We start from the raw sequence: 22886 nt of genomic DNA on the forward strand, positions 1-22886 counted from the left end.
AGCACATTATTGTCATCAGTATGGTCTAGTTGGATCGAGCATGGGGGACTCTGCAGTTGAACCCTCGGGTATCTCTAGGCTACCAGGTTCGCACTCTATCTCTCTCGCTCGGACACGCACGTTAACAGGGATAGCAAGAAACGGGAGAGATATGCATTAGTACGTATCAGAGCAATTTTATACGATAATATACAACCCAGCGTGCAGCCCGGAAATACGCAATGTCGCCAGCATAACACAGCTCAGTAGCCCAGTGGCACTACAGGGGGTATCTGAAGTCGCGGTTCTGGATATCCGTAAGATCGAGGAAGGCCTACAGAACAGCAGAACCATCAGCATTCCAATCCCAAACAAGGGCAAGTGGGAAGCGCACCTTATCGACCTTCGTCTCCTTCTGCCCGCCGTCGACCTCTGTGACGACATACATGTCATCGTACGTCGAGTCGTGGCTCTCGGCCTCGCGCCGCGCGTTCTCGCGGGCGAGGTGCCACCGCGTCACCAGCAGGAGCAGCCCCGAGACGAACCAGCACACCGTCATGATCGTCCACGGCACGTGGTCACTGCGGCAGGAACATCAGCTTGGCTTCGCCGACCACGCAGAGGTCAAAGAGAGGGACACGTACCGCGGCTGGTACTGCTGTTTCCAATACTGCGGGCCGGCGGAGTTCCCGACGGCATAGCCGACCATTACGACGGCGTTGGTCGTCACACCTGCGAACGCGTCGGACGCGGGTGAGCAGAAGACAGGTCGAAGGACGGGAGTAACCGACGTTTTGTGTGCCCTGCGCACGTAGAGCCCACCCATGCAAGCATGACGACGAAGGGCGCGATGGACGTGACTGCGACGAACAGCGCGCATTCAGCAACGGGCGACGAACCGGTATGCGAAGGAGAGACACGCACTCGAGATCCAGTACGAGAACAGCAGGCCGACCCTGAGGTGGGACGGGAGCGCGTTGACGAGGATCGCGCCTAGGATCGCGACGCAGTACGCGAGCGCACCCGAGTACGCTCGCCCGTCCTTCCAGTACGTCGCGGAGGTGACCGTGCAATAGATCACGATGACTATTGTGCACACGTGAGTCCCTGCCCAATCCCGACAGTGGCTCAGAGATTGCACGTACTCTCGACGACACCGTCGACGCAGCCTAGGAGAGTCGTCTGGATGTCCGTGAAGCCGAAGCCGGCCACTATGATCTGGCGCTGGGTGCTGAGCTGTGTAAGATGGGGGCGTGAGCGTCAGGCCATCGGGATCTCGTATGCGGCGTATTCACCGAGTTCGTGACGTTCCTGGGCTCCCACCGTCAGTAACACCACAGCTCGGAGACGTCACCGAGGCACTCACGAGATGGCGGCAAAGAAGAAGAACAGCCAAGTCTTCGGGTCCTTGAAGCACTCGATCGCCCTGAGATTGCAGCTAAGCGGAAAGTAAGAGTGACCGGGTCAATGTACGCACTGCTCCATCTTGAAGTGCTTGTTCTCGACACCGGCCTGGTTAACCTTGATGCGCTCGACGGCGATAATACGCTCTTCCGGGGTCAGGAACCATGCCGTCGTTGGAGAGTCAGGGAACAAAAACCTGCGAGTGGCGTGATTAGAATTGAACAGACAGTGGACTTCGCCGAGCGACACCGAGAATACCCTGCACTCACCAAAAGAGGATACCAACTACGAAGGTGATGATACCAAAGATAAGCATCAACCTGCGCTCCAATGAGTTGTATTAGCCCACAGAGACCGAGTACGACTCACCATTGCCAGGGCAATAGAACACTGGACTTGATATGCAGAGTGCCATACGCCACCAGCCCAAGCAAGACAATTGCCGCACCATTCATCAAGACTAGTAACACACGAGGAGTAAGTTTTTATGGACAAGCTCATCGTCGGGAGTACGCACACCAATATCCAACTCTCTGTGTCTGTTCCCGGCGCGTGTAGAACATGGACGTCACGATCATAAATCCCGGAGTGACTGCCCCCTCGCAGATACCAAGGAATGCCCTGCATGCAAAGAGCCCGCCAAAGTTCTTCGCTGCGGCGGAACAAAGCAGCGCAATAGCCCAAATGGTGATGTTGATGCTGTTTCGAGTTGGATAGCGACGATCAGCGGCTGGATAGGACAAACGTACCTAACCCATTTCCCAACGGGGAGACGCTGTAGCGCATAGTTTTGGGGGAACTCAAAGACGAGGAAGAAAAGGTAGAAGATCGTCTGCAACCAGTTGAACTGGTTCGTAGTGAGCCGGTCGCCCGAGCTATTGGTGCGTGTATTGGCACGTGAGTGCAGAGAGAAGAAACGGGACGATCATTGAGCGTTTGTGTGAAACAAGAGAAGGCATGAGGCGTACAGCAGGCCGAGAACTGCGGACTGACCGAGGGTGGTCTTATCAGCGAATTGCATCCTTTTGAGAACGGACGTTACGGATATGTTTCAGAACGTATATACGCCAGCATACGCACATGTACATGACTGCGCGATAAAGAGGCTCAGAGGTCTGTTCAGAGGAGGACAGAAAATGAGACTTACTGCACATGAGAGGCATTAAACACCAGTCGATTTTCCGTCTAAACGAAAAGTGTGAGTCGCAAACAACTGAACAACCACTTTGTTACATACCTGATCCTCGCAGCCTCCTTGGGATCCACCGTGATATCTTTCCCGGCAGTCAGTCGGGCAGCGACGTCGACCTCAGAGGTAGCGACGGTGGCCCTGAGGTCATCCCGCTTCTCAATGGACGTCGAGCTGCTGGAGTCCATGTCGTCCTGACCCGGTGACAGCGTCGTGAGAGGATGTATGGGAATGGTCCCGCTGGCAGAAGGCAGAAAGCATGAGGGTGGAAAGGTACTTATACATTGGCGAGAACTGTTGGAGGAAATGCAGAACCGAGCTATTGTTAGCGAGTGTAGCGGCGGCGCTCATATGATCAAACAGCAGGCTATCGCAGATGCACCTCCTGCCGGCTCCGGCACGTGCTTAGCTAATCCGATCATCCACGGACGTCTACCTTCCAACTGCCAGGAAATGCTTTTTTGTTAAGTAACTTGGGCGAAACTAGCCATTTCTTCATTTTATGCGTTGAATACACTAGCAAGAGAAGAGCCTTGCGATACGATTAACCTCGCCATTGACTTAGATGAGGTGTGATCGCCGGAATTAGGACATCCTCGACCCTCCGGAGTAAAGTACAAAATGAGAGTGTTTGACGAACAATCCAGTTGATCGCCATCATCAATATTAAAATTTTCCACTGTTCCTCGTCCTGAAACTCTGTGTACGGACACAAGTGAAGTGTCCGAGTAAAACACCAGGTAGCGTTTCCTCTATAGCCGCGGCAAGCTCACTGGAGGGAGACAGCTTGCGCACATACTCACTTGATCGAAAGGGAGCATCTCAGATACCCGATCAGGAAAGAGATACACGTGGCATGCCGAGCGACCATCACCGCCAAAGTCTTGTCCTGTCCTGCTTTACTTCGTCCTTCCTACGGTGCTTTAGCATGCTGACTGCCACACCGTGTATGTCGCTCAAACGTTGACATCGCTACTAGGTTCCTCACTTCACGATTAGAAATTCCTCGCAGCTCATGCGAGCGGAAATTCGAGCTGTGACCTGGAAGCCTTCCCATGGGTGGTTTCTGACTTCAGCAATGACAGTGGAATTTGCTTTCGGCGACTCGGAGATTGATATTCATCATCAACGCAACATCTGATGTCACTGCGCACAAGGACGACGGACCCTCTAGAAGCCACATGGTGAGAGAGCCTCCGTAAGATTTCAGTTCCTGAAGCGCTGAAGTGCGGAAGAACTCGACGGCCGAGAGGCGCTCCAGCTGCAGCCAGAGATGTGGGCGTATGTGAACATGCTGGTGTATTTCCTATCGTAGCATATCCTACGAAGGTCCGCACCCGGATTGCAGATCACGAGCTATCGGATTTCTGGACATTCGCATTTCAACCAACTCGTTGTGATACTCTCGGAGTCAAGGCCCGACCTGTACCAGACTACCAGTTTATCTGTGACTTCTCCTGCCGAGAACGTCATCATGGGGTTGGACATAGCTTCAGAGTACTTAATTTCCGGTTCAGTCGGAATGGTCTATTCCTGCATGGTGAACCTCTTGCATGCGTATGCCCTCGGTACATCATGTACGAGCTCACCGTCTCCGTTTACACTGCCTTCACAGATCAGAGACGCTTGAATTACACGCCAGTGCCGCTTTTCAATTGCATACTTCGAGTGGTCCTGCTCAGCATGTTTCACTAGCGGCGGTATGTTTTGATTCCGTGGCCACATCTAAGCGCTCGTTTTCTGGCACTGTGGTACATGGGTGGCATGGCAGAAATTTTCTGTTAGTATGACGCCTATGTACCACGGTGATCCGTGTCGAGCTATCACTCGGGACATACGGTTCGTCGTGCAGGTCGCCTATCATCCGCGTACCGAAGACTGCAATACCTGCTCACGGACATGTTGCCGCAATCAACGTCTCCCGTGAACAACACCGCACGCGAACGCAGGATCTGCAGGATCGCCAGGGACTCCCGCAATCAGCGCACGGATGCATCCCTCCAGGTTCAGGTTCATATTCAATTCTGATTACCTTTCAGAAAGCTAGATCGCGGAGACAGATCCGCTCGACCCAGCGTGCTGAGAGAGCCGCCCGCGAAACTGGAACAATAGCGCGTCTTGGGCTTCGCGGGTGCTCCGTAGAGCATCGGACTCGCTGGACTGGTAAGCGCCCGTACTTTGACAAGTGGTCGCGTTTTGGCGGTCTGCGTGTGGGCGCCACGAGGCTATTCATTTTTACGTCAGCAGTGGATTTCTAGTTTGTGCATCCTCCTGTGCGCAAGCTTGGGTATCTGCTGGTGGAATGTTGCGCTTCCCTCGCATTCGATCTTATGTGATTATTCGGTACCTCCACCAGAATTCTTTCGACAAGGCACGGGGTTATCACACTATCCCGAGCAAGCCTCTGTCATACTCCTTTCCCCCAAAATTCTCGCAATCTGCGTCGCACCCCAAGAGCCGCGGACCCATACTGTGACCCTCCGACTTTTGAGGTGTGTCAACTCTCCATTTCACAACCCCATCTCCCTGTCACGTATTCGACAGTGGGGGATGTGCCTTGGCACCATTTGTGTTCGTGCTCGGGTTGTACTCTCCGTGGTCTCTGAAATATCCGGCTGTATCGTTGGCTGGCCCGACTACTGTCCTGGTCTGTCGAATGTATGCAAGCATCTTGAGACTTGTGCCCCAGTTGTAGATGATGCACCTTCCATGGGCTACGTTCCTTCCCCTTTGTCCATTTCCTTCCTTTAAATAGCCATGCTTGTTCACCTGGTCTATACAGTATCGAAATGAGATGGATTGAAGAAGAAGTAATAATGATACGCATGCTCATATATACATGAACCATACATACGTCGACATGAGTCGAGTAAACTACAGAGGGAGTCCTTCACTGATAAAAATACTGAATGCCAGAGAAACACAGCCTACACCAAGCCCCCAGTGTTGACACCGAACGCAGACGGGCACTGCAGACGGGCACAAGACATAGCGCCACACGCGGGCGGCAGGTGCTGCACATACGGCGTGTGCCAGCCCTTGAATCTCAGCTCCACGGAATCAGTAGCAGGATCCAGTAACAGCCCATCTGAGCGACAGAGCATCCAGCTGCCCCAGATTGGCACTGCAGTCAGACCCTGGTGGACATAGAGCCTGCACTCGGTGGGCCGGTTCTCCGACATCTGGTAGTTCTGGTGACACCGCACGCAGTGGAACATGGGACCGCTTATGAAGGACGCTTGCGGGACAGTGAAGTCTGTGCTCTTGCGCTCGAGGAACTGCACAAGCTGTTCGAACACCGATGGGTCCAAGGTGCTGTTAGACAGCGCCAGCTGCAGATCGGGAGGGAACGAGCTCAGGAGATTATGAAAGAGAGCGGTGCCTGGGGTGGTACTCCGAAGTTCCTCCAGGATACATGCGGCTAGGAGGCACACATCGACCGAGGTGTCTTGGTAGCATGAACCAATCCCAGTTGATGTTTCTGTTTGGACTTGTTGCATACTATTTAGATCGACGGGTGCTTGAGGCTGTATGCTCTGTAGCATATCCACTGGCATTTGCTGCATAGTATTTGACAGCTCCTCTTGGAACTGCTGGAATACATCTTGTACCATTTGTTCAGATTGTAGCATATCGAAGGCTGTGGGTTGCGCCACGGGCTGCGAGGAGTAAATGCTGGCATCAACAGCGGAGCATCCGAGAGAAACACCAGAGCTGCCTGCAAACCTGGAAAAGTCTGTCTGAATGCCAACACCCGCATCACTATATCCGAGAGAAACACTGGAGCTGACCGGGTAAGAAGACTGAGCTGCAAGGCCGCCAGGTGGGCATGCAAACGATCCCAGGGGAATTTGGGGCTGAGCTGCGAACTTTGCTGGACTAACACCAGCTTGAGCTACAAAGCTTCCGGGACGCGTTCGAACTGCAAATCCTTTGATTGGGACCCGTGGTCGTACTGAGACAATCGGGCAGGATGCGTGGACGACCGTCTCAGGCTCGACCATCTCGGAATCATTGTTGAGGGACGAGTTGGAGTCGGAGTCGGTATCGGAGGAAGCGTCAGATGAAGTGTCGAAGGAGGTATCGGAGGAGGCGTTAAAGGGAGTGTTGGAGATGTTACTAGCAGTGTCATAAGAGGGGCCGCAGGCGACGTCCAAGGAGTCGCAGGGGACGCCACAGGAAGTTTCACACGGAATTTCGTAGACACAATCTGGAGAGAGAAAAAATAAGAAACGTTTGCCGTCGTACGTCCAATGAAGAAACCCGTCCATGTGTGGCGTTACGGAGGACGTAGATGCGAGATGAGGCATGTCTGAGAGTGTATACTGGGTCGACATTGCGAAAAGTTGCCTCGGCGAGAGTGATAGATGAGCTGGACGTGGTTGGATGAGGAGTAAGGAGAAGCCACCTTTATACATGTTCGACAACGCCGCGATATCCATAATGTGACCATTTCTGTCTGGCTAGGCTTTGGAGGCAGCGCACAGGAACGGCTACGCGTGGCCATAAAGACAATGTAGTGAGGTCGAAGAAGGCAATAATGTCATGTGGCCAACGCGCGCACGCGTGTCGTGACAAAAGCAAACGATCTGATGTGAAGAAATGGAGAACACGCACTAAGAAAAGCGCAGCTTCCTTCCCGTGCATTGATGCCTAGAGAGAGATTAGTGTCAAGACACGGTCTGATTCGGTTAGCGATACGCTTGACAACCTAAAGCCACTCGCCAGTGGCTAAACGCCCAAAGCGACCTCTCAGCATCTTGGACGCAAGCAGATCAATGCAACAGGAGAGCTTGGATCTACGGCCGATTTGAGATGGCCGAAGGAGACACCTTCGGGCCACCAAGCATTGTCAGGAGGCTGTGTGAGCCATCATCAGAGTGGCTGGCCGCAGCAAGGGGATCCATTGTGTTGTTCCCATCCTCCAGGTATGCCGAGCCTAATGAATAGCATGATGTCGTGAGGCAATAAAGAGATATAGTGTTCCGAGAGCACAAAGACATGCATATCACAGGACGCATAACCCCTTTTTTCCCGAGGAAATAACTTGGAAAAATGTGTGGAAATCAATAAAGTTATACTGCGGGAAAAACATGAGGAAAAAATGTGTAAAAGAACAAAGCATTTCCGTAGTTTTTCCACTGGAAATAAGTTGGTCGCCAAATATGGTAATTTTGTCCGGGTTTTGGCATGTCCTGGCATGTCCAGTTGCCTGATATGGTAGGCAACTTATTTCCAAGGGAAAAACCGTGAGAATGTTTTGTTCTTTTCTCACTTTTTTCTTGAGGTTTTTCCTCTGAAAATATATTATTGATTTCCATGCTTTTTGCCAGGTTATTTCCAATGGATAAAAGTGGTAATGCTTCCTGTGTATGGATGGTTGAGTGCCGAAATAGACGCGTAAGGAACACACGGGCGCTTGTTGAGTCTATCCGCGCCGTCCGTCGTGCAGCGTCGTGTAAGACCTTGACCATTTCCCGTGCCTCCAGATGGATGCCATACGAGTAGCCAAGGTATACATGATGTGCTGGAACGCTATCCTCGTGTGCGCCTGACAGTTGTTATTGCTCCAGGTCGAGGGAGTTCTCTGTAGCAAGGGTGGTAGCACCCTGTCGGGAACCCTGCATCTCACCGCGCATCATCTCATCTTCTGCTATGATGAATCAGAGAGAGAAGAGATGTGGGTAAGTCCTCTGTATATTGTGCTGAGCACGCTCATTGACTCGGCCTGTGTTTCGCAGGCTCCGTACCCGCTGATATCCCTTGTAACGCGTCTCCCTCTTACATTACAGGGACAATGTCCCCTCACTGTCCGTATGCGGACATTTGAATCTATATCCTTCATCTTTGTCTCGGAAAGAGACGCAATAGACGTCTTTGAGAGCGTGAAGGAGCTCACAGTCGCAAGTAAGTTTCCATTCTCTCTCTTAATCCGAGCGCCTGACTTATATTTCTCCCCCAGCCTCCGTCAACCAGCTGTACGCTTTCTTCTATGTGCCAAATCCTCCATTACCCGTACAGACAGGCTGGTCACTGTATTCCCCGAGAGAAGAATTCGGACGAATGGGTGTAGGTTCAAGGACCAAGGCGTGGAGGTTCACCGATATTAATAAGGACTATTCGGTGCGCTTCGTGCGGCTCGTGCATCACCTGTTTTCATTCATGACCTCCAGTCCTCTTAGTTTTCGCCAACATACCCTGCGAGACTTGTCGTCCCGACTCGTATCAGCGATACTACGCTGCAATACGCTGTGAAATACCGCAGCAAGGGCCGGCTGCCCGTCCTCACGTATCTTCACTGGGCCAATTATGTGCGTAGTATTGTTCTCACGCTTGTTAGATCTAATGCATTGCTGCAGGGGAGTATCACACGTTCTAGTCAACCCATGGTTGGTCTGAAGAATAATCGATCAATACAGGATGAGAAACTCATCGAAGCCATCTTTCAATCGCATCACTCCCCCGAGTCCCGCGCCGCGAATATGCCGATATACGGCGCAACTGCGACTAATCTCATCATCGATGCGCGGCCTACTACCAATGCGATGGCGAACACTGCGAAAGGCGCTGGCACAGAAAACATGGATCATTACAAGGACGCAAAGAAGGCCTATCTTGGCATCGACCATATCCATATGATGCGCGAGTCCCTCGGCAAGGTGGTGGAGGCTCTGCGGGAGGCCGACTCTCTACTTTCCTCGCTAGGCGCGAGCGACCAAAGTACGGGTGAAGGTATTGTCGCGTCTGTGCTGGACAGACAGGCGTTGCGGAGATCCGGGTGGCTAAAGCATATCTCAGCGATTATGGAAGGCTCCCTGCTGATCGTGCGAAACGTGCACGTTAACTCGTCGCATGTCCTCATTCATTGCTCAGATGGCTGGGACAGGACTGCGCAGCTCTCCTCGTTATCGCAGCTCTGCTTGGACCCTTTCTACCGGACAGTACGTGGCTTCCAGATACTGGTGGAAAAAGACTGGCTCTCGTTCGGCCACAAGTTCTTGGACAGGTGTGGTCATCTGTCGTCGGAGAAGTTCTTCCTCGCTCCGGTTGAAAGCGGTGGGGGCGGTGGAGGCGCGGAAGCTGCACAGGCATTCTTGGCTTCGGTACAGAACAGGTTCGCGTCTCCAAATCACATCAAAGAAACGAGTCCAGTCTTCCATCAATTCTTGGAATCTGTGCGCCAGGTCCAGCGACAGTTCCCCGAGCGCTTCGAGTTCAACGAGCGATTTTTGCGGCAATTGCACTACCACTTATATTCGTGCCAATTCGGTACGTTCTTGTTCAACACCGAACGTGACCGCCGCGTTGGCGAAGGTAGTATAGCTCCTGCATGCGATCGTACCGTCAGCGTCTGGGATTTCTTCAACTCACCACCCGAGGCTGCCCTTAACCTGAATCCAGACTACGATCCGTCTCTCGATGATCCGACAAGCCGTGCGCCGAAGGCTGACATGGGCGTGCTCATGCCCAACCCCAAAGACGTACGGTTCTGGCACGAGCTGTATGGAAGGACGGACGAGGAGATGAACGGGAAGTTTCGTCAGCTTGCGCAAGAGACGGATATTGCAGGGCCTGTTGAGACTGTCGACGATGAAACCCCCGTGATTCAAGCCGTCTCCCCGCCTTGTATCTCGCTTCCTCCATCTCCCGTGACTTCCCCGCCGCCTGCGACTCCCACACAACAGTCGCTGGCTCGGAAAGTGTTCGAGAGGAGCCAGTCGCCTGCATTGGTCGCGTCCTCTTCTACCTCCGAGCCGTTGAGGCCGAGGCATGAGAGCCTGCGGGGGATGGACGCCCAGCTGTCGCCCACACGGAGGACACATGAATTAACCGTCCCTTCACGTACCCCCTCACCCGGCGTAGCGGATTTATCTGCCTCACCACGTGCAGGCGTCTCTGCGGGCCAGGTCACAGATCTGTTCTCGTCCAGCAACGTGCGGTCGATGTGGGGACGCTTCTCGTCGAACGCGTCTGCTGCGTTCTCTGTCGTGCAGGACGCATACGGAGGGGTGGCGAAGGATCTCAGGGGATTGTCCCTCGGCGGTGATACTGGCGGCGACGAGCTCAAGACGCGCGAGGAGATTGGGGTGTGGGGCGAGCAAGAGCAGCATGAGCGGCGGCCCTCATCCGCTCGCGGTCCGGGAAAGGTGTACACTGCGACCGCGACCAACCCCTGGTCGACGGCGAAGGCGCGTCCGAACATGCCCTCCATGTTCTTGGACAACCCGTGGAGCTCTCACACGCCGGATCGCGAGTCGGAAACGCACTCAGCTCCCGAATTGGATATGCCGACGCCGACAAGTGCACTACCCGCGGACCCAACCGTCGCGCTACCTTCGTGGACACCGGTGCGAAAGTCCAGCATCAATACCCTTCCACGGTCGAGTTCTCGGGGTAGTACCCACTCGACCCCGTTGATATCGCTTGGTGCTGATCTGCCGCTCGTGACCCATCCCCTCCCCGCAGCGTCAGTCGGTAGCACCCCGCCAGCGGTCTCGCCGCCGTCTTCAGATCCACTCGGGGTGGGACTTCTGTAGCTTACTAGGTCATTCGTCGTTGCATGTACGGTGTATCATAGGTGTGAATTACGCTAGAAATTCCCGACGAGCCATTCTCATGCGGTGTGTATACTGGTCGGTGTCGTGTGTAAAACTCAGGTAGGAGGGAGTGTACCCGGGGCCGAAGATGTGCCCGTGAGCCAACCGCGAGCAGAGTAGAAAAATCGTTTGAGATGGCGTGCTATTAGGTGCTCGGGGTCCCACGGTAAGCAAACTTAAGAGCTTTGCCTCAAATTCAGCCGTTTCTCACCTCCTTGGATCTCTCTTTCGCCTCCACACAATCTACCCCTCCTTTCCTCCCTGCCTTCACCATGTCCTCTAACGGAACCGCCACTGTCGCACTCGCGCCCGGCCATTTCCTCTTCACCTCAGAGTCTGTCGGCGAGGGTCACCCAGGTATGCAGCCAGCAGATACGGTGTACATGATATGTAACGACGTCCTGACCATGTTTCTCGCTGCAGATAAAATTTGTGACCAGGTCTCGGACGCTATCGTGAGTGGAATCCGTTCAGCTTTACGTTCAGGAGCACGTTGCTGAAGAGGCTTTGCTATCCACCAGCTCGATGCCTGCCTCGCGCAGGACCCATTCTCCAAGGTCGGCTGCGAGACCGCGGCTAAGACGGGCATGATCATGGTCTTCGGCGAGATCACCACGAAGGGCACGATCGACTACCAGAAGGTCATCCGGGACACTATCAAGCGGATAGGGTACGACGACTCCGCCAAGGGCTTCGACTACAAGACATGCAACATCCTCGTCGCAATCGAGCAGCAGTCGCCTGACATTGCGCAGGGGCTCGACCACGGTTCGCTGGAGTCTATCGGCGCGGGTGACCAGGGCATCATGTTCGGCTATGCGACGGATGAGACACCAGAGTACATGCCCCTCACACTTGTCCTCGCGCACAAGCTCAACTCTGCGATGGCCGCCGCGCGCCGCTCGGGCGAGCTCGGGTGGCTGCGTCCTGACTCGAAAACGCAGGTCACCGTCGAGTACAGGAAGGAGGGCGGTGCGACGATCCCACTCCGCGTTGACACTGTCGTTGTCTCGACGCAGCACGCGGCGGAGATCTCCACCGAGGACCTCCGCAAGGAGCTCATGGAGAAGATCATCAAGAAGACCATCCCGGCGAACCTCCTTGATGAGCGGACGGTATACCATGTGAGTAACGTGCTAGAACTACCACGTTCGGTGGTCTGATGGCGTGAACGTAGATTCAACCGTCTGGACGCTTCGTCATTGGTGGACCGCAGGGTGATGCGGGTCTTACTGGCCGTAAGATCATCGTCGACACCTACGGTGGGTGGGGTGCGCACGGTGGAGGTGCATTCTCTGGCAAGGATTGGTCCAAGGTCGACCGCTCTGCGGCTTACACTGCTCGTTGGATCGGTCAGTTCGTGCACATATTCCGGCAAGATCGTTACTCACAGTCTTTGCAGCGAAGTCCCTTGTGGCAGGCGGTCTCGCACGGCGGGTGCTCGTCCAGCTCTCGTACGCCATCGGTGTTGCGGAGCCATTGTCGATCTACGTCGACACATATGGCACGGGCAAGAAGACTAATGAGGAGCTCGTCGAGGTTATACGCAACAACTTCGACCTCCGGCCCGGTCTCATTGGTATGTTGTTGCGTGCTCACATCTGAACATCTTCTGATGCGTGCCCTCCGCAGTGCAAGCTCTTGGTCTGCAAAAGCCGCAGTACCTGAAGACCGCGTCGTACGGTCACTTCGGTACGCCGTTCCTTTTTAGGCGTATCGGCATATTACTGACGACTTCACCTTAGGTAACTCCGAGTACGCATGGGAGCAGCCCAAGAAGCTCCAGCTCTAAGCAGCTACTTCTGCGCCTGTTCTGTTTTCATCTTTTGGGCTTAGAGCCGCATTACGCATTCAACATCGCAACGGAAGTTCATCCTTCCGCTATTTATCATCGCACGCATGGTTTTATTTGTTATCATGATACCTAGAGGACACGACCCCCCTGCCCGCTCACCCTATCCCCCTCCCACCCCCTGGCGTGGCCCTGGCTTGCTGCTAACCCGCCGCACACTCACTTGACACGTTACTGATGATGCTGCCCTGGCCTCGGCGCTGCCGCTTATGCTATACTACTTCGTGCTCGATCTCAGTTGTTGCATAGTTTCATGTTTTGTAATGTTGCAGAGAAGAATATATCCGCGTTCAACCGCGTACAGTCATGCCTTTGGAGTGACACAGATATAGGATGAAGTCGAGAGTGGTGGGCCTTATAGACATTGCGGCGTACAGACACGATGATAAAGAGTGGAACGAACCCGAGATGAGACATGCTACAATGTAAAGAAAAACGAACATGAGTACAAGTAAAGGACCTAGAAATACATCAGCAAGCAAGCATACTAAGCTGGAATGTTCCTCGCGATATCCCAGTTCACGAAGTTCACGTCGCAGTCTCCCCACAGCCAAGGTAGTCCATTATCTGCTGCCTCCACATGAGGATAAGGTCATCTGCCGAGAGATCTATTCCCAGGGCAGTAGCCAAGCTTTGACACTCGGCGTCTGTAAAGAATAGCCAAAGCATAAGTTTGTCGAACCTCCACAAAACTAGTAGGCACTTACCCGTCAAGCGCAATAAGTCCGCCTTTGTCTGTGCATGGGGTTGAGGGAGTACGACGTTTGTTGGGAAGGAAAGCGGAGCATCCCTTGGTGCATTGAGATTAAGCAACCTCAGTGGCAGTAGTCTGCTCCTGACAAAACAGGGGATAAGTGGAGGCGGCATCAGAAATGAAACACGCTACTTACTCGGCATGGAACTCATCTCGCAGCTGCTGTATATCTTGCTGTAGTTGTTGCTGCACTTGAACCAGCTGCTGCTGTAGTTCGTGCTGCCCTTGAATCTGCTGCTGCTGACCCTGCAGCAGCTGCTGAAGGATCCCCAGAAGCTGTTGGGGAGCTGGGGCCTGCGCGACAAGGGATAACTCATTCGCCAGATCCTCCAGAGCCTGGGACATTATGTCGTAGTTGGGGGCTGCAGCCATTACTGTCCAAGCCTTTCAGGGGAGTACTTACTTAGCACCAGCAGAGATGTGCGCACCCTGAAGGCAGTAAGTACTTATGTCACCTAGTCGTGGTTGTGCGGAGGCAAGTTGTGATACTACAGTAGAATTGAAGAAATCACATGTACCACGTATGCGTTGACTGGCAAGTATCTTCGCAATAGGATCCTATTGATACGAATGTAACTAAACGTATCAAATCGGATAGATTTGTACACTACCTTTAGACGAGCGTACCTACGTACTCGCACTATTCTAATTTAGTGTGATAAATATGATATATATTGTATGCAATATGCTCTCTTCGCCCGATAGATCTTGAGTGAATGCAGCTCGAAAGCTCGATGAAGGGGTAGGTGGTTGTGCGCAGTCAGTCAGACAGTCCGGTCCGTGATTAACTTTCGCAGGCAAAGAATTCCTTCACGACTCTCCCGAGAATGGACATGCCCTGCTCCATAATCTCCTCCGTGCCCGCAAAGGTTACACGCACGTAGTTCACGCGCTACAAAAGTAAGATCAGCGCGTTGCCAGACCGGATTCTCGAAGGGTACTCACGTCCTCGATGGGGTCGTCCAGGTCGTCATACTCGGGATCCGCGCGGAGCGCAAAGACGAACCCGGGCATGACGACGAGCCCGGCGTCCAAGCAGCTCTCGAAGAGCTCCTGCATGAGCGGGCCGACGTTCGTGCGCGGGCCGGCGGGGTCCCCGCCTACTACGCGAACGTCGCTGCGGAAGCGCGTGTGGCGTTCGAGGTTGACGCGGATCCACACGAACATGCCCGCGGCGGGGGCGCTCGCGGTCGTGTACCCCGTGCCGCCGAGCTCGCGCGCGTACAAGCTGAGGAGGAAGTCGCGCCGGCGCTGGTAATCATCGCGCAGCGAGCGCACCCAGCGGTCGAAGCCCGCAAGTTGCCAGCCGTGCGCGCTGAGGAGCTCCGTGACGAGGATTTGGCCGAACGCGTGCGGGTGGTGCGTTGAGGAGTCTGTGAGCGAGACGAGGTGCTCGTAGAAGACGGGGTTGCAGGTCACCCAGCCGAAGCGCATGCCCGGTGCGATGATCTTGCTGAAGCTGTCGAGCCGGATCACGCGGCCGTCGACGTCCATGGAGAGGAAGGAAGGGATGAAGCTCTCATCTGAGTCCGATGCGGGGTCGGTGTATCGGAGGAAGTAGTATGGGTCTGCGGAGATCTAAGCATATAGAGAAGTACGAGATGAAGCCTGAGCTCACCATCCTCGATGATGATCAGATCGAAGCGTTGCGCGATCTCGTAGATCTCCTTCCGACGTTCTAACGTCAACGTCGAACCTGTTGGATTTTGACCACACCTGAAAACAATATACACGGTTAAATCTCGAGACAAAATCGGTCGATACACGGAGACTCACGGAACGATGTAGAGGACATGTGGCCGTCGGCCTCTCGCGGGGTCCCAGGTCGACAGTATTTTTTCGAGTACGTCTGGCATGATCCCGCCAGAGTCGATCCGTACGGGCACCCAGTTGATGCCAAACGACTCGCCCGAGTTGGTCGCCGAGGTGAACGTGAACTCGTCCGCGAGGAAGTTGTCTCCCCGATTCGCAAGCAGGCGGAAGCACTTGGAGATGGCATCTCCGTTGCCGAGGGTCATCACGGACATGTGGTCTGGCGGCGAGTGGTAGTGCTTCGTCAGGTCGATGAGGGTTTGCTGCGCTTGCGGTATGCCGGTCGCGTTGGTGTAGCCAAGCGAGTTCCGCAGCGACAGGCCTTGCGAGGATTGCCGAGATGAGGATTGCCGAGATGAGGATAGGGTGCACGATGGGGCGTCGGAGCTTGCGCTACGCCAAGATGCGACTGGGTCCTTGACATCTACGGACGCGATTTCGAACTGTATCTTGTTGATCGGATAGAACGAGAAGTGTGGGTCACCTTTGATAGACGGTCAGTCAGTATGAGCTTGAGTATGGAAATATGTAAAAGAGAGTTAGCATACCGTTCGCAAGTGAGATCATCTTCGGCTTGATGAGCCTCCCAATGGCCTTCATGGGGTTGGGCTTGCGCCCAAGCGTCTCCGCAGAGAGATGGTGCATGAGGTCGACTTTGGAGCTGCTTGCCATTGTGTGTTATGTCGGGTGGATCTGCGCAAGCAGGGATTTTAAGGTGTTGAGTGTTGAGTCTCGACGAGTATTCCATCGCGTTTTTAAAGCAGTCAAAGACGGGCTGCCGGATCACCGGGTAAAGGGATTGTGCGACAAGGGTGGAAAATTGCGAGCGTCGACAGAGGCGGTGACTATTTACCATGACAAATATATTGAGAGGATGAGTCGGTCTCAAGCTAGAGTGAGGCACCGTCACCGCGACTGCTTCGACAAGATCGGCTAGATATTGATAATCTTAATCACACCTTGGCGCTGCCTTCCGCAATCTCATCTTTTACCATCTGTAGATGAGTCTACTGTCGTGTATGGCTGTATCATCAACTGCGGGATCAAAAGTTTCGAACAGAAACGAACAATGTCCAGTCCCTTCAAGGTCTCATTGTCGACCATTTTTCATGGAAATATTAGCTCTGAACACTCCGAGCCAAACCCCGACGTCGCGGTCGGCCCCTCCCCGCCTGTGCACTTACTGCTCACGCCCGGGATCCCCCAAGCCTTCATCGATGATCCCCTCTAGCCGGCACTTGCAGGAGGAGGCGGTGAGTCATGCACGCTCTGCTTGGTATCATTGATTCCGTTATCGGAGCGCTCGCCGGACACGAGCATGACCCGAATGCGAGCCGACGAACCGTCATCGCATTGCGTCTTGATGACCTTTCGAGGCACATAAGACTCGTCGCCATCCATTGTACCTTGCTGCTGTGATCTCAACAACTGTCCATCGACCCCCTCCCAGCTCTCGGGTACCCACCATGCTTGACACCACGCGCACGTTTCGAATTCGTCCAGACGGCGACCTACGGCTACCCGTTAGCGAAAAAAGGGCGCCGTCCCTGGCTCGTTCGGATCTTGCTGCAGTCTGCACCTTGTATGCAGAAGTGTATGCAGCCGTGTTTGCTATCATTACTTACCGACGCACCAGGCTCTTCTACATAGGACGGGGGGACATGACGAAATCTTGGTTTTCGTCGAGATCCGACCGTGTTCTCGTATCGTCAGTTTACTGTTTCACTTTGTGACTCGAGCGCGGTGTTTGCATGAATGATCCATGCCGTTGAAACAATCACATATTTATGTCATAGTATGTATCCACGTGTGTTCATCTCGAAGTACAAGAGAGAAATGGGAATTGGGTGAATTCAGGAAGAACGAAGGAAGATAGTCATGTACGCTAGTATACACATGCATTTCAACTTGAACAGGGACAAAGAAGAAATAAAGATACCATCCAATCAAAAACATGACTATTGAGAAGAACGAAGGTGTCCGGCCAATCAGGAAGAAGGAATGAGTTGAGTCAACCCCATCTTCGAATAATCCGTGCATTTGTTCCTTCACACCTAGATGTGGCGAGGCTCTTCCGCAGACCCGCGAAGCTGTGGATCGCGCGCCGCCTCAAGCCCGCGACAAGGCGGGTGCGCTTGCTGCGGGACGAACGGTGCACGCGCTCGTACAGCGGCCTGACGAAGAGCAAGCACACTACACGTCACACACACATAAGCCCCCCGTCACAGTAGGAAAGAGAAAGAGCCTTACGGATGATTTCAAGGACTTCATCCTGGGGAATGCCATCCAGTTCGAAGTAGTCATATCCTCCTCTGCGTGATCGCAGGGGCTGGCCGTTGACCACAACACACTTAGCGTGGAACTTCCCGATTACTTCACCGTCATCATCCACGAGCTGGGACGCAGTACGAGCAAGATAAGTTGGAAGACCTGGGCGGATGATAGTTAGATACTCACAGTGAGACTTGTAGGTGTTATGCACCATGTATTCTCGGTACGCATTGGAAGTTGCGTCTCGTCGTTGCTGGAGAGACCATATCCATTAGACCGTTAAAATTAGCTACATAATCAAACTTGACTCACTACAGCTTGAAGAATGCGCAGTCAAAGAGCTCCGCGACGCCCCGCAAGACCTCCTCACCAATCCTGATGAGCGTCGCGTAGTTCCCCGGTGCCCAGTCGATTTCTGCTACGATCGCACCGTCCTTATCTTCGACGAGGGTTGTGGGCCTGTCTGTGCGGGGAACGGTCTCTTGGGAGCAATTACGGCTCATAGTCCGCTTGAGCGAATCGAGAGTGCTCGCGCGCGCACGCGCTGGACGGGGTGTACTGATACGGAACGCGACCGTGCCCGTGGCGCAGTCAATGAGCGTAGTCTGGCCTTTGTCTGTGGACGTAAGCTTGTACAGCATTGTGTAGCACGACGGTGGTAAAGACTGGGAGTTCCTCAGAATTCAGGTACTAGCAGAGGTTCTAATAGCCCGAACGCGGGTGCGCAGGGGAGCAGGACAATCGCTAGAAGGGAGAGCGCACATTATATACGCACAATAGGATATCAGCCTCGCTTATATACAGGACCTTCGGCTGGCGGAGCAGTACGTCACGAAAATTCGACTGGAGAACATTGTCCTTGTCATGGGTCAAATGTCACGCCAGAAGCGACATTCTGCGACATCACCGTCGATTGGATGTTGCGCACACATTCCACAACGGGCTTGATTATGCTGCAGTTGTGCGGGGTGTCGAGGATTCGGACAATGGAATAGCAGGACAATAGAGTGTACGGAAAAAGGCGCCGGAAAGTTTGAGAGGATCCTCCGGATAAGGAAACTATTGCTCCCGCCTGCGATCGTCCGGTGTTGGTGCTTCGGTTTCGAGGCGATTCGGACTTGAGCTTGAACGTTGCTGCTACGCGTTGAAAGGCTGGTAGCAGTCTTTCAACGTTGAACTCTAGCCGGAGAAGGCTCACCCAATTTCGTTCCCGTGCTGGTCCCTCGGTAAGCTCCTGAAGTACCGCGTTATTTTTTCCTGAACTAAAGATGTCGATGTCCCGCCACTGGATCTCATTCGAATCTTGGAAAGACTTGAGTGTACATCGCCATGAATGCAGGACCTGGGGATCAGAATTTTGGTGTCGGCGGTGAGCCGGGGAGGGTCTATCTTGCTCTAGTGAGCTTCAATCTGTTCGGCAAGCTGAATAAAAACCCTAGAAAATGGTTAATTCGCGTGCATTTCTTCCGTACTCGGTACAGATCACACTTATCTCAAGTTCAAACGTTCATGACGAGAGTGCAGTGACTCCGAGGCAGAAGTAGCGCTGGGGACCTAACCCTAGAAAAAGGTTGAGCCGACGCGTTCGGCAGGCGGGCTTTACGTTTCCCGGTAGTGCCCCGCACGGTCATGCGGGGCCCCGGACGCTACACAAGCGTCGATCTACTACTCGTCAGCAGGGCCCGCCCCTTTATATAACCGGACTAGTGTTCGTCTTCGACTTGAAGAAAGACCACCACCATCTCCCCTTCAGCCCCTCGAGAGTGCGCCATGTCGGCAGGTACAACACCCGCTTTCTCTCTCCCAAAATTCACCGTTTGAGATGGAACTGATCACCGCCTACATTGACAGTTGCACAGGCCATGAATGCTTTCCGCCCGACGCCAGAGAGTATCCCTCCGCAGAACGTGAGCTACAGGGTCATCCTGCCGAAGGACATCCCCGTCCATATTCAGCCTCTGGTGAGTTCCGACCCTCCCAACTGAGTGCACACACCGAGAGGACCTCCCAAACGGACAGAATCCCGTCAGCTTCGTGCTCCGTGCGGCTCAGATATACCCAGACAAGCTCGCCCTGGCAAATCCTGACGTGCCCCACCCAGTCTTCTACTCGTACTCTGTGTGGTAGGTCCATGTCAGAGACGTCTCGGTGAGCACCGCTGAGCCTCCGGCAGGGCCCAGCGGATCCAAAACCTCGCATACGCGCTCATACAGGCAGGTATACGGCCAGGTGATCGTGTTGCAGTGATCGCACCCAACTCGTAAGCACCCTTTTGCCCTTCACGGAAGAACGCGTCTGATCCGGAAGCGCAGGCCAGTGATAGCAGGTCCTCTATATTCTTAGCCCCCAACGTGTGCCTTTGCTGACTTATGTCGTGTCTTCGTTCTGCAGAGGCACACCATGGCGTGCTGGCTGCGCGCGGGGTCATCTGCCCGATTAATACGCGCCTCACACACCCGGAGGTGGCGTATATCCTCGAGCACAGCGGTGCGAGACTCATCATCGTCGACTATGAGTACACGCACCTTGTGGCGGATGCGAAGGTGCCAGTCATCGTGACGCAAGACTCCGGTAAGGCGGGCGACCCTTATGAGGATTTCTTGAGCGCGGGTAGACGCTTCAGCAAGGAGCGGGGATGGACCGGCCTCGAGTGGGAAGGCAACGAAGATGCACCGGCTGCACTTTGCTATACGTAGGTCCAACTTGTTGCTGGGTACCTGCGAATTTTAACACGTCTTCATAGGTCTGGGACTACGGGAAGAGTATGTACCTTCTGGGTCCTGGTCGCTCTTCTCAGATACTGACGTTTAGCAGCCGAAGGGCGTGATCACAACCCTTAGAGGTAGATCTATGCACAGAAACATTAAAAGCATGAGACTTAAGATAATGACAGGGTCGTATCTTGCGGCTATTGCAAACGCATATGAGACGGGGTACGTTCCGTTGCTTCGCAATGATCCCTGTAAGCTTATTTCATTGACAGCATGAACTCAAAATCAACATACCTCTGGTAAGCGCCTACTTGATCATCTAATTGTGCGTGTTAATGTTCATCGCGCTGCAAAGGATCCTTCCGATGTTCCATGCTTGTGGTTGGACGTACCCGTGGGCCATCACCTTTTCATCGGCTGCGCAGGTAAGAGGACGTGTTTTGCCGCAGGGCATGGACTTACCACACACGTGTATTCTCAGATTACCCTCCGGACCGTCTCGATGCCACTTATCTGGAACCACCTCTTGCACTCCGGTGTGACCCACTACTGCGCCGCGCCTACAGTCCAAGTAAAGTTCCACGGGTGTTCCTTCATAATCGTTTTTTGATGGGTATGTTCCATACAGATCGGTCTGGTCAATGACCCGCAAGCGAGAAAAATTTCAAACCCGGTAACTGCCATCATTGCAGGATCTGCCCCCACTGCGTCGTTGCTGGAAGCCCTTGAGCAAAAGGGTATCAGGACTGTCCATGCGTATGGTCTGACGTGAGTGGGCATGCTTTGATTATCGCTTGCGTGTGCTAATACCCATCGACGATCCTGTATAGTGAGGTGAGTATAAAATTGCAGCCGTGAAAGATATCATTCTTAACACCATCCAGACATACGGGCCCTTCACCCGTTGTTACCCGCAACCATATTGGGATTCCCTCTCCGCAGACGACCGAGCGAAGCTCATGGCGCGCCAAGGTTACAGCTTCGCGACCGCTGATGACGTGCGCGTCGTGAATCCACCAGAAGAAGGCGAGAGCTTCGACGTGGAGCTCGTCGACGTGCCTAAGGACGGGAAGACTGTTGGCGAGATCGTCGTACGCGGTAACATTGTGATGAAGGAGGTGAGTCGATTTTATTTGAGTTGTACATATCTATGGATGACGAGTGGGATGGAATGAAGTACTTTAACGACCCCGAGGCGACAAGGAAGGCATTCCGTGGGAAACATTTCAGCACGGGAGATCTGGCCGTCATGCATCCAGACGGGACGGTCTCGATCCAGGACAGAAGCAAAGACATCATCATCTCGGGTGGAGAGGTAAGTCGCACGAAGAAGTACGATTTTTCCTTTGCTGATGAATTGTTCTCGTGTGCAGAACGCGTCCAGTCTCGCAATAGAACAAGGTTAGATATCACTTAAGACCCTCAGTGTGCCAAACTCACCGCCTTTTACTGTGCAGAACTCGCGAGCCATCCTGATGTGCTCGAGGTGTCGGTGGTCGCCCGCCCGCACCCGAAATGGGGCGAGCGCCCGATGGCATTTGTGATCCTGCACCCCCAGCACGCGCAGAAGTGGACGGGCCGCCACGACGAGTTCGGCGATCACCTGAAGCAGCATGCGCGTAAGCGTCTCCCGGGCTTCGCCTGCCCGGAGTGGGTCTTGATTGTGGAAGAACTGCCTGTGAGTACAATAGTAGTTATTTACATTGATGGCTTCTGACAAATGTGTAGAAAACATCGACCGGGAAGATCCAGAAGGTTGTTTTACGCAAGATGATCGCCAAGTTATGATATAAGCCTCGATCATGTATGGGTGTAATTGGGTTGTATAAGTAAATCTACTAATATAGTCAGCGTTGTTACTTGTCGAAACCTTCGACCTATCTGTGTCGCTGGGGAACAATATTTGCGCACGTTTGATAAACAATAGTGTTGCGTAAGAAACTCAAAGCATGTTATTAACGTTAGGTTTATAACATGTTAGGTTCCGGAGGTATTTGACACCATGTTTTTAACGTTGAAAACATGTGGCCACGTGACCTATTTTCGCATACTATAAACTGTAGATTTCCTCATTTTTGCACCTGTTTACAATGTTTACAATACGATATCCGCCTTCGCCCCAGTGGGCTTAGGACATGTCTACGACAGACCTCGACGAACCAAGTATGTATGGAGCAGCGGATCTACAATGGCATGAGCGGGACGTTGGCTGGACTAGCACTCCGCTACCTGGAGTACAGGATCACCAGTGATAAGACCATGTAGGTGGATGGGGGTTACGCCGGAAGAAAGGAGGGGAAAGCATCAACCAAGGACC

General features: G+C 53.5%; 9 protein-coding genes across 9 annotated transcripts; 3 read left to right on the top strand and 6 right to left on the bottom strand.

Moving 5' to 3' along the window:
- Window positions 1-259: 259 nt before the first annotated feature.
- Window positions 260-2760, bottom strand: SCP_0401760 (Uncharacterized transporter; the record flags this gene model as incomplete). Its single annotated transcript, XM_027756915.1, has 17 exons — window positions 260-313; window positions 374-560; window positions 624-711; window positions 771-839; window positions 904-1065; window positions 1125-1215; window positions 1275-1290; window positions 1346-1405; window positions 1457-1579; window positions 1653-1703; window positions 1753-1843; window positions 1901-2082; window positions 2133-2258; window positions 2352-2405; window positions 2464-2473; window positions 2531-2568; window positions 2621-2760. The coding sequence occupies 17 exons, from the start codon at window positions 2758-2760 to the stop codon at window positions 260-262; spliced, it is 1542 nt and encodes a 513-aa protein (XP_027612716.1).
- A 2739-nt stretch (window positions 2761-5499) lies between these two features.
- Window positions 5500-7014, bottom strand: SCP_0401770 (hypothetical protein; the record flags this gene model as incomplete). Its single annotated transcript, XM_027756916.1, has 1 exon — window positions 5500-7014. One exon carries the CDS (start codon window positions 7012-7014, stop codon window positions 5500-5502), a length of 1515 nt encoding a protein of 504 aa, XP_027612717.1.
- A 1047-nt stretch (window positions 7015-8061) lies between these two features.
- On the top strand, window positions 8062-11109 carry SCP_0401780 (Phosphoinositide 3-phosphatase; the record flags this gene model as incomplete). The annotated part of the gene is made up of 6 exons (XM_027756917.1): window positions 8062-8085; window positions 8146-8256; window positions 8314-8479; window positions 8535-8695; window positions 8755-8883; window positions 8932-11109. The coding sequence occupies 6 exons, from the start codon at window positions 8062-8064 to the stop codon at window positions 11107-11109; spliced, it is 2769 nt and encodes a 922-aa protein (XP_027612718.1).
- Window positions 11110-11441: 332 nt separating this feature from the next.
- SCP_0401790 (S-adenosylmethionine synthase) lies at window positions 11442-12961 on the top strand (the record flags this gene model as incomplete). The annotated part of the gene is made up of 7 exons (XM_027756918.1): window positions 11442-11526; window positions 11593-11624; window positions 11691-12293; window positions 12347-12521; window positions 12572-12748; window positions 12802-12861; window positions 12915-12961. The coding sequence occupies 7 exons, from the start codon at window positions 11442-11444 to the stop codon at window positions 12959-12961; spliced, it is 1179 nt and encodes a 392-aa protein (XP_027612719.1).
- Window positions 12962-13549: 588 nt separating this feature from the next.
- On the bottom strand, window positions 13550-14147 carry SCP_0401800 (hypothetical protein; the record flags this gene model as incomplete). Its single annotated transcript, XM_027756919.1, has 3 exons — window positions 13550-13668; window positions 13729-13856; window positions 13912-14147. 3 exons carry the CDS (start codon window positions 14145-14147, stop codon window positions 13550-13552), a joined length of 483 nt encoding a protein of 160 aa, XP_027612720.1.
- Window positions 14148-14559: 412 nt separating this feature from the next.
- On the bottom strand, window positions 14560-16259 carry SCP_0401810 (L-tyrosine:2-oxoglutarate aminotransferase atrD; the record flags this gene model as incomplete). The annotated part of the gene is made up of 5 exons (XM_027756920.1): window positions 14560-14667; window positions 14721-15343; window positions 15394-15491; window positions 15552-16071; window positions 16136-16259. The coding sequence occupies 5 exons, from the start codon at window positions 16257-16259 to the stop codon at window positions 14560-14562; spliced, it is 1473 nt and encodes a 490-aa protein (XP_027612721.1).
- A 555-nt stretch (window positions 16260-16814) lies between these two features.
- SCP_0401820 (hypothetical protein) lies at window positions 16815-16988 on the bottom strand (the record flags this gene model as incomplete). The annotated part of the gene is made up of 1 exon (XM_027756921.1): window positions 16815-16988. The coding sequence occupies one exon, from the start codon at window positions 16986-16988 to the stop codon at window positions 16815-16817; it is 174 nt and encodes a 57-aa protein (XP_027612722.1).
- Window positions 16989-17598: 610 nt separating this feature from the next.
- On the bottom strand, window positions 17599-18499 carry SCP_0401830 (predicted protein; the record flags this gene model as incomplete). Its single annotated transcript, XM_027756922.1, has 4 exons — window positions 17599-17780; window positions 17838-17982; window positions 18045-18111; window positions 18171-18499. 4 exons carry the CDS (start codon window positions 18497-18499, stop codon window positions 17599-17601), a joined length of 723 nt encoding a protein of 240 aa, XP_027612723.1.
- Window positions 18500-19628: 1129 nt separating this feature from the next.
- On the top strand, window positions 19629-22357 carry SCP_0401840 (Acetate/butyrate--CoA ligase AAE7, peroxisomal; the record flags this gene model as incomplete). The annotated part of the gene is made up of 19 exons (XM_027756923.1): window positions 19629-19638; window positions 19710-19819; window positions 19878-19981; window positions 20032-20118; window positions 20171-20184; window positions 20250-20550; window positions 20602-20620; window positions 20673-20700; window positions 20752-20791; window positions 20842-20868; window positions 20925-20994; window positions 21051-21140; window positions 21198-21337; window positions 21400-21403; window positions 21454-21687; window positions 21747-21884; window positions 21943-21970; window positions 22027-22247; window positions 22298-22357. 19 exons carry the CDS (start codon window positions 19629-19631, stop codon window positions 22355-22357), a joined length of 1725 nt encoding a protein of 574 aa, XP_027612724.1.
- Window positions 22358-22886: the final 529 nt, after the last annotated feature.

The sequence above is a fragment of the Sparassis crispa genome (genome assembly GCF_003851025.1).
Source record: "Sparassis crispa DNA, contig_000003F, whole genome shotgun sequence".
In the NCBI taxonomy this organism is placed as follows: Eukaryota; Fungi; Basidiomycota; class Agaricomycetes; order Polyporales; family Sparassidaceae; genus Sparassis; species Sparassis crispa.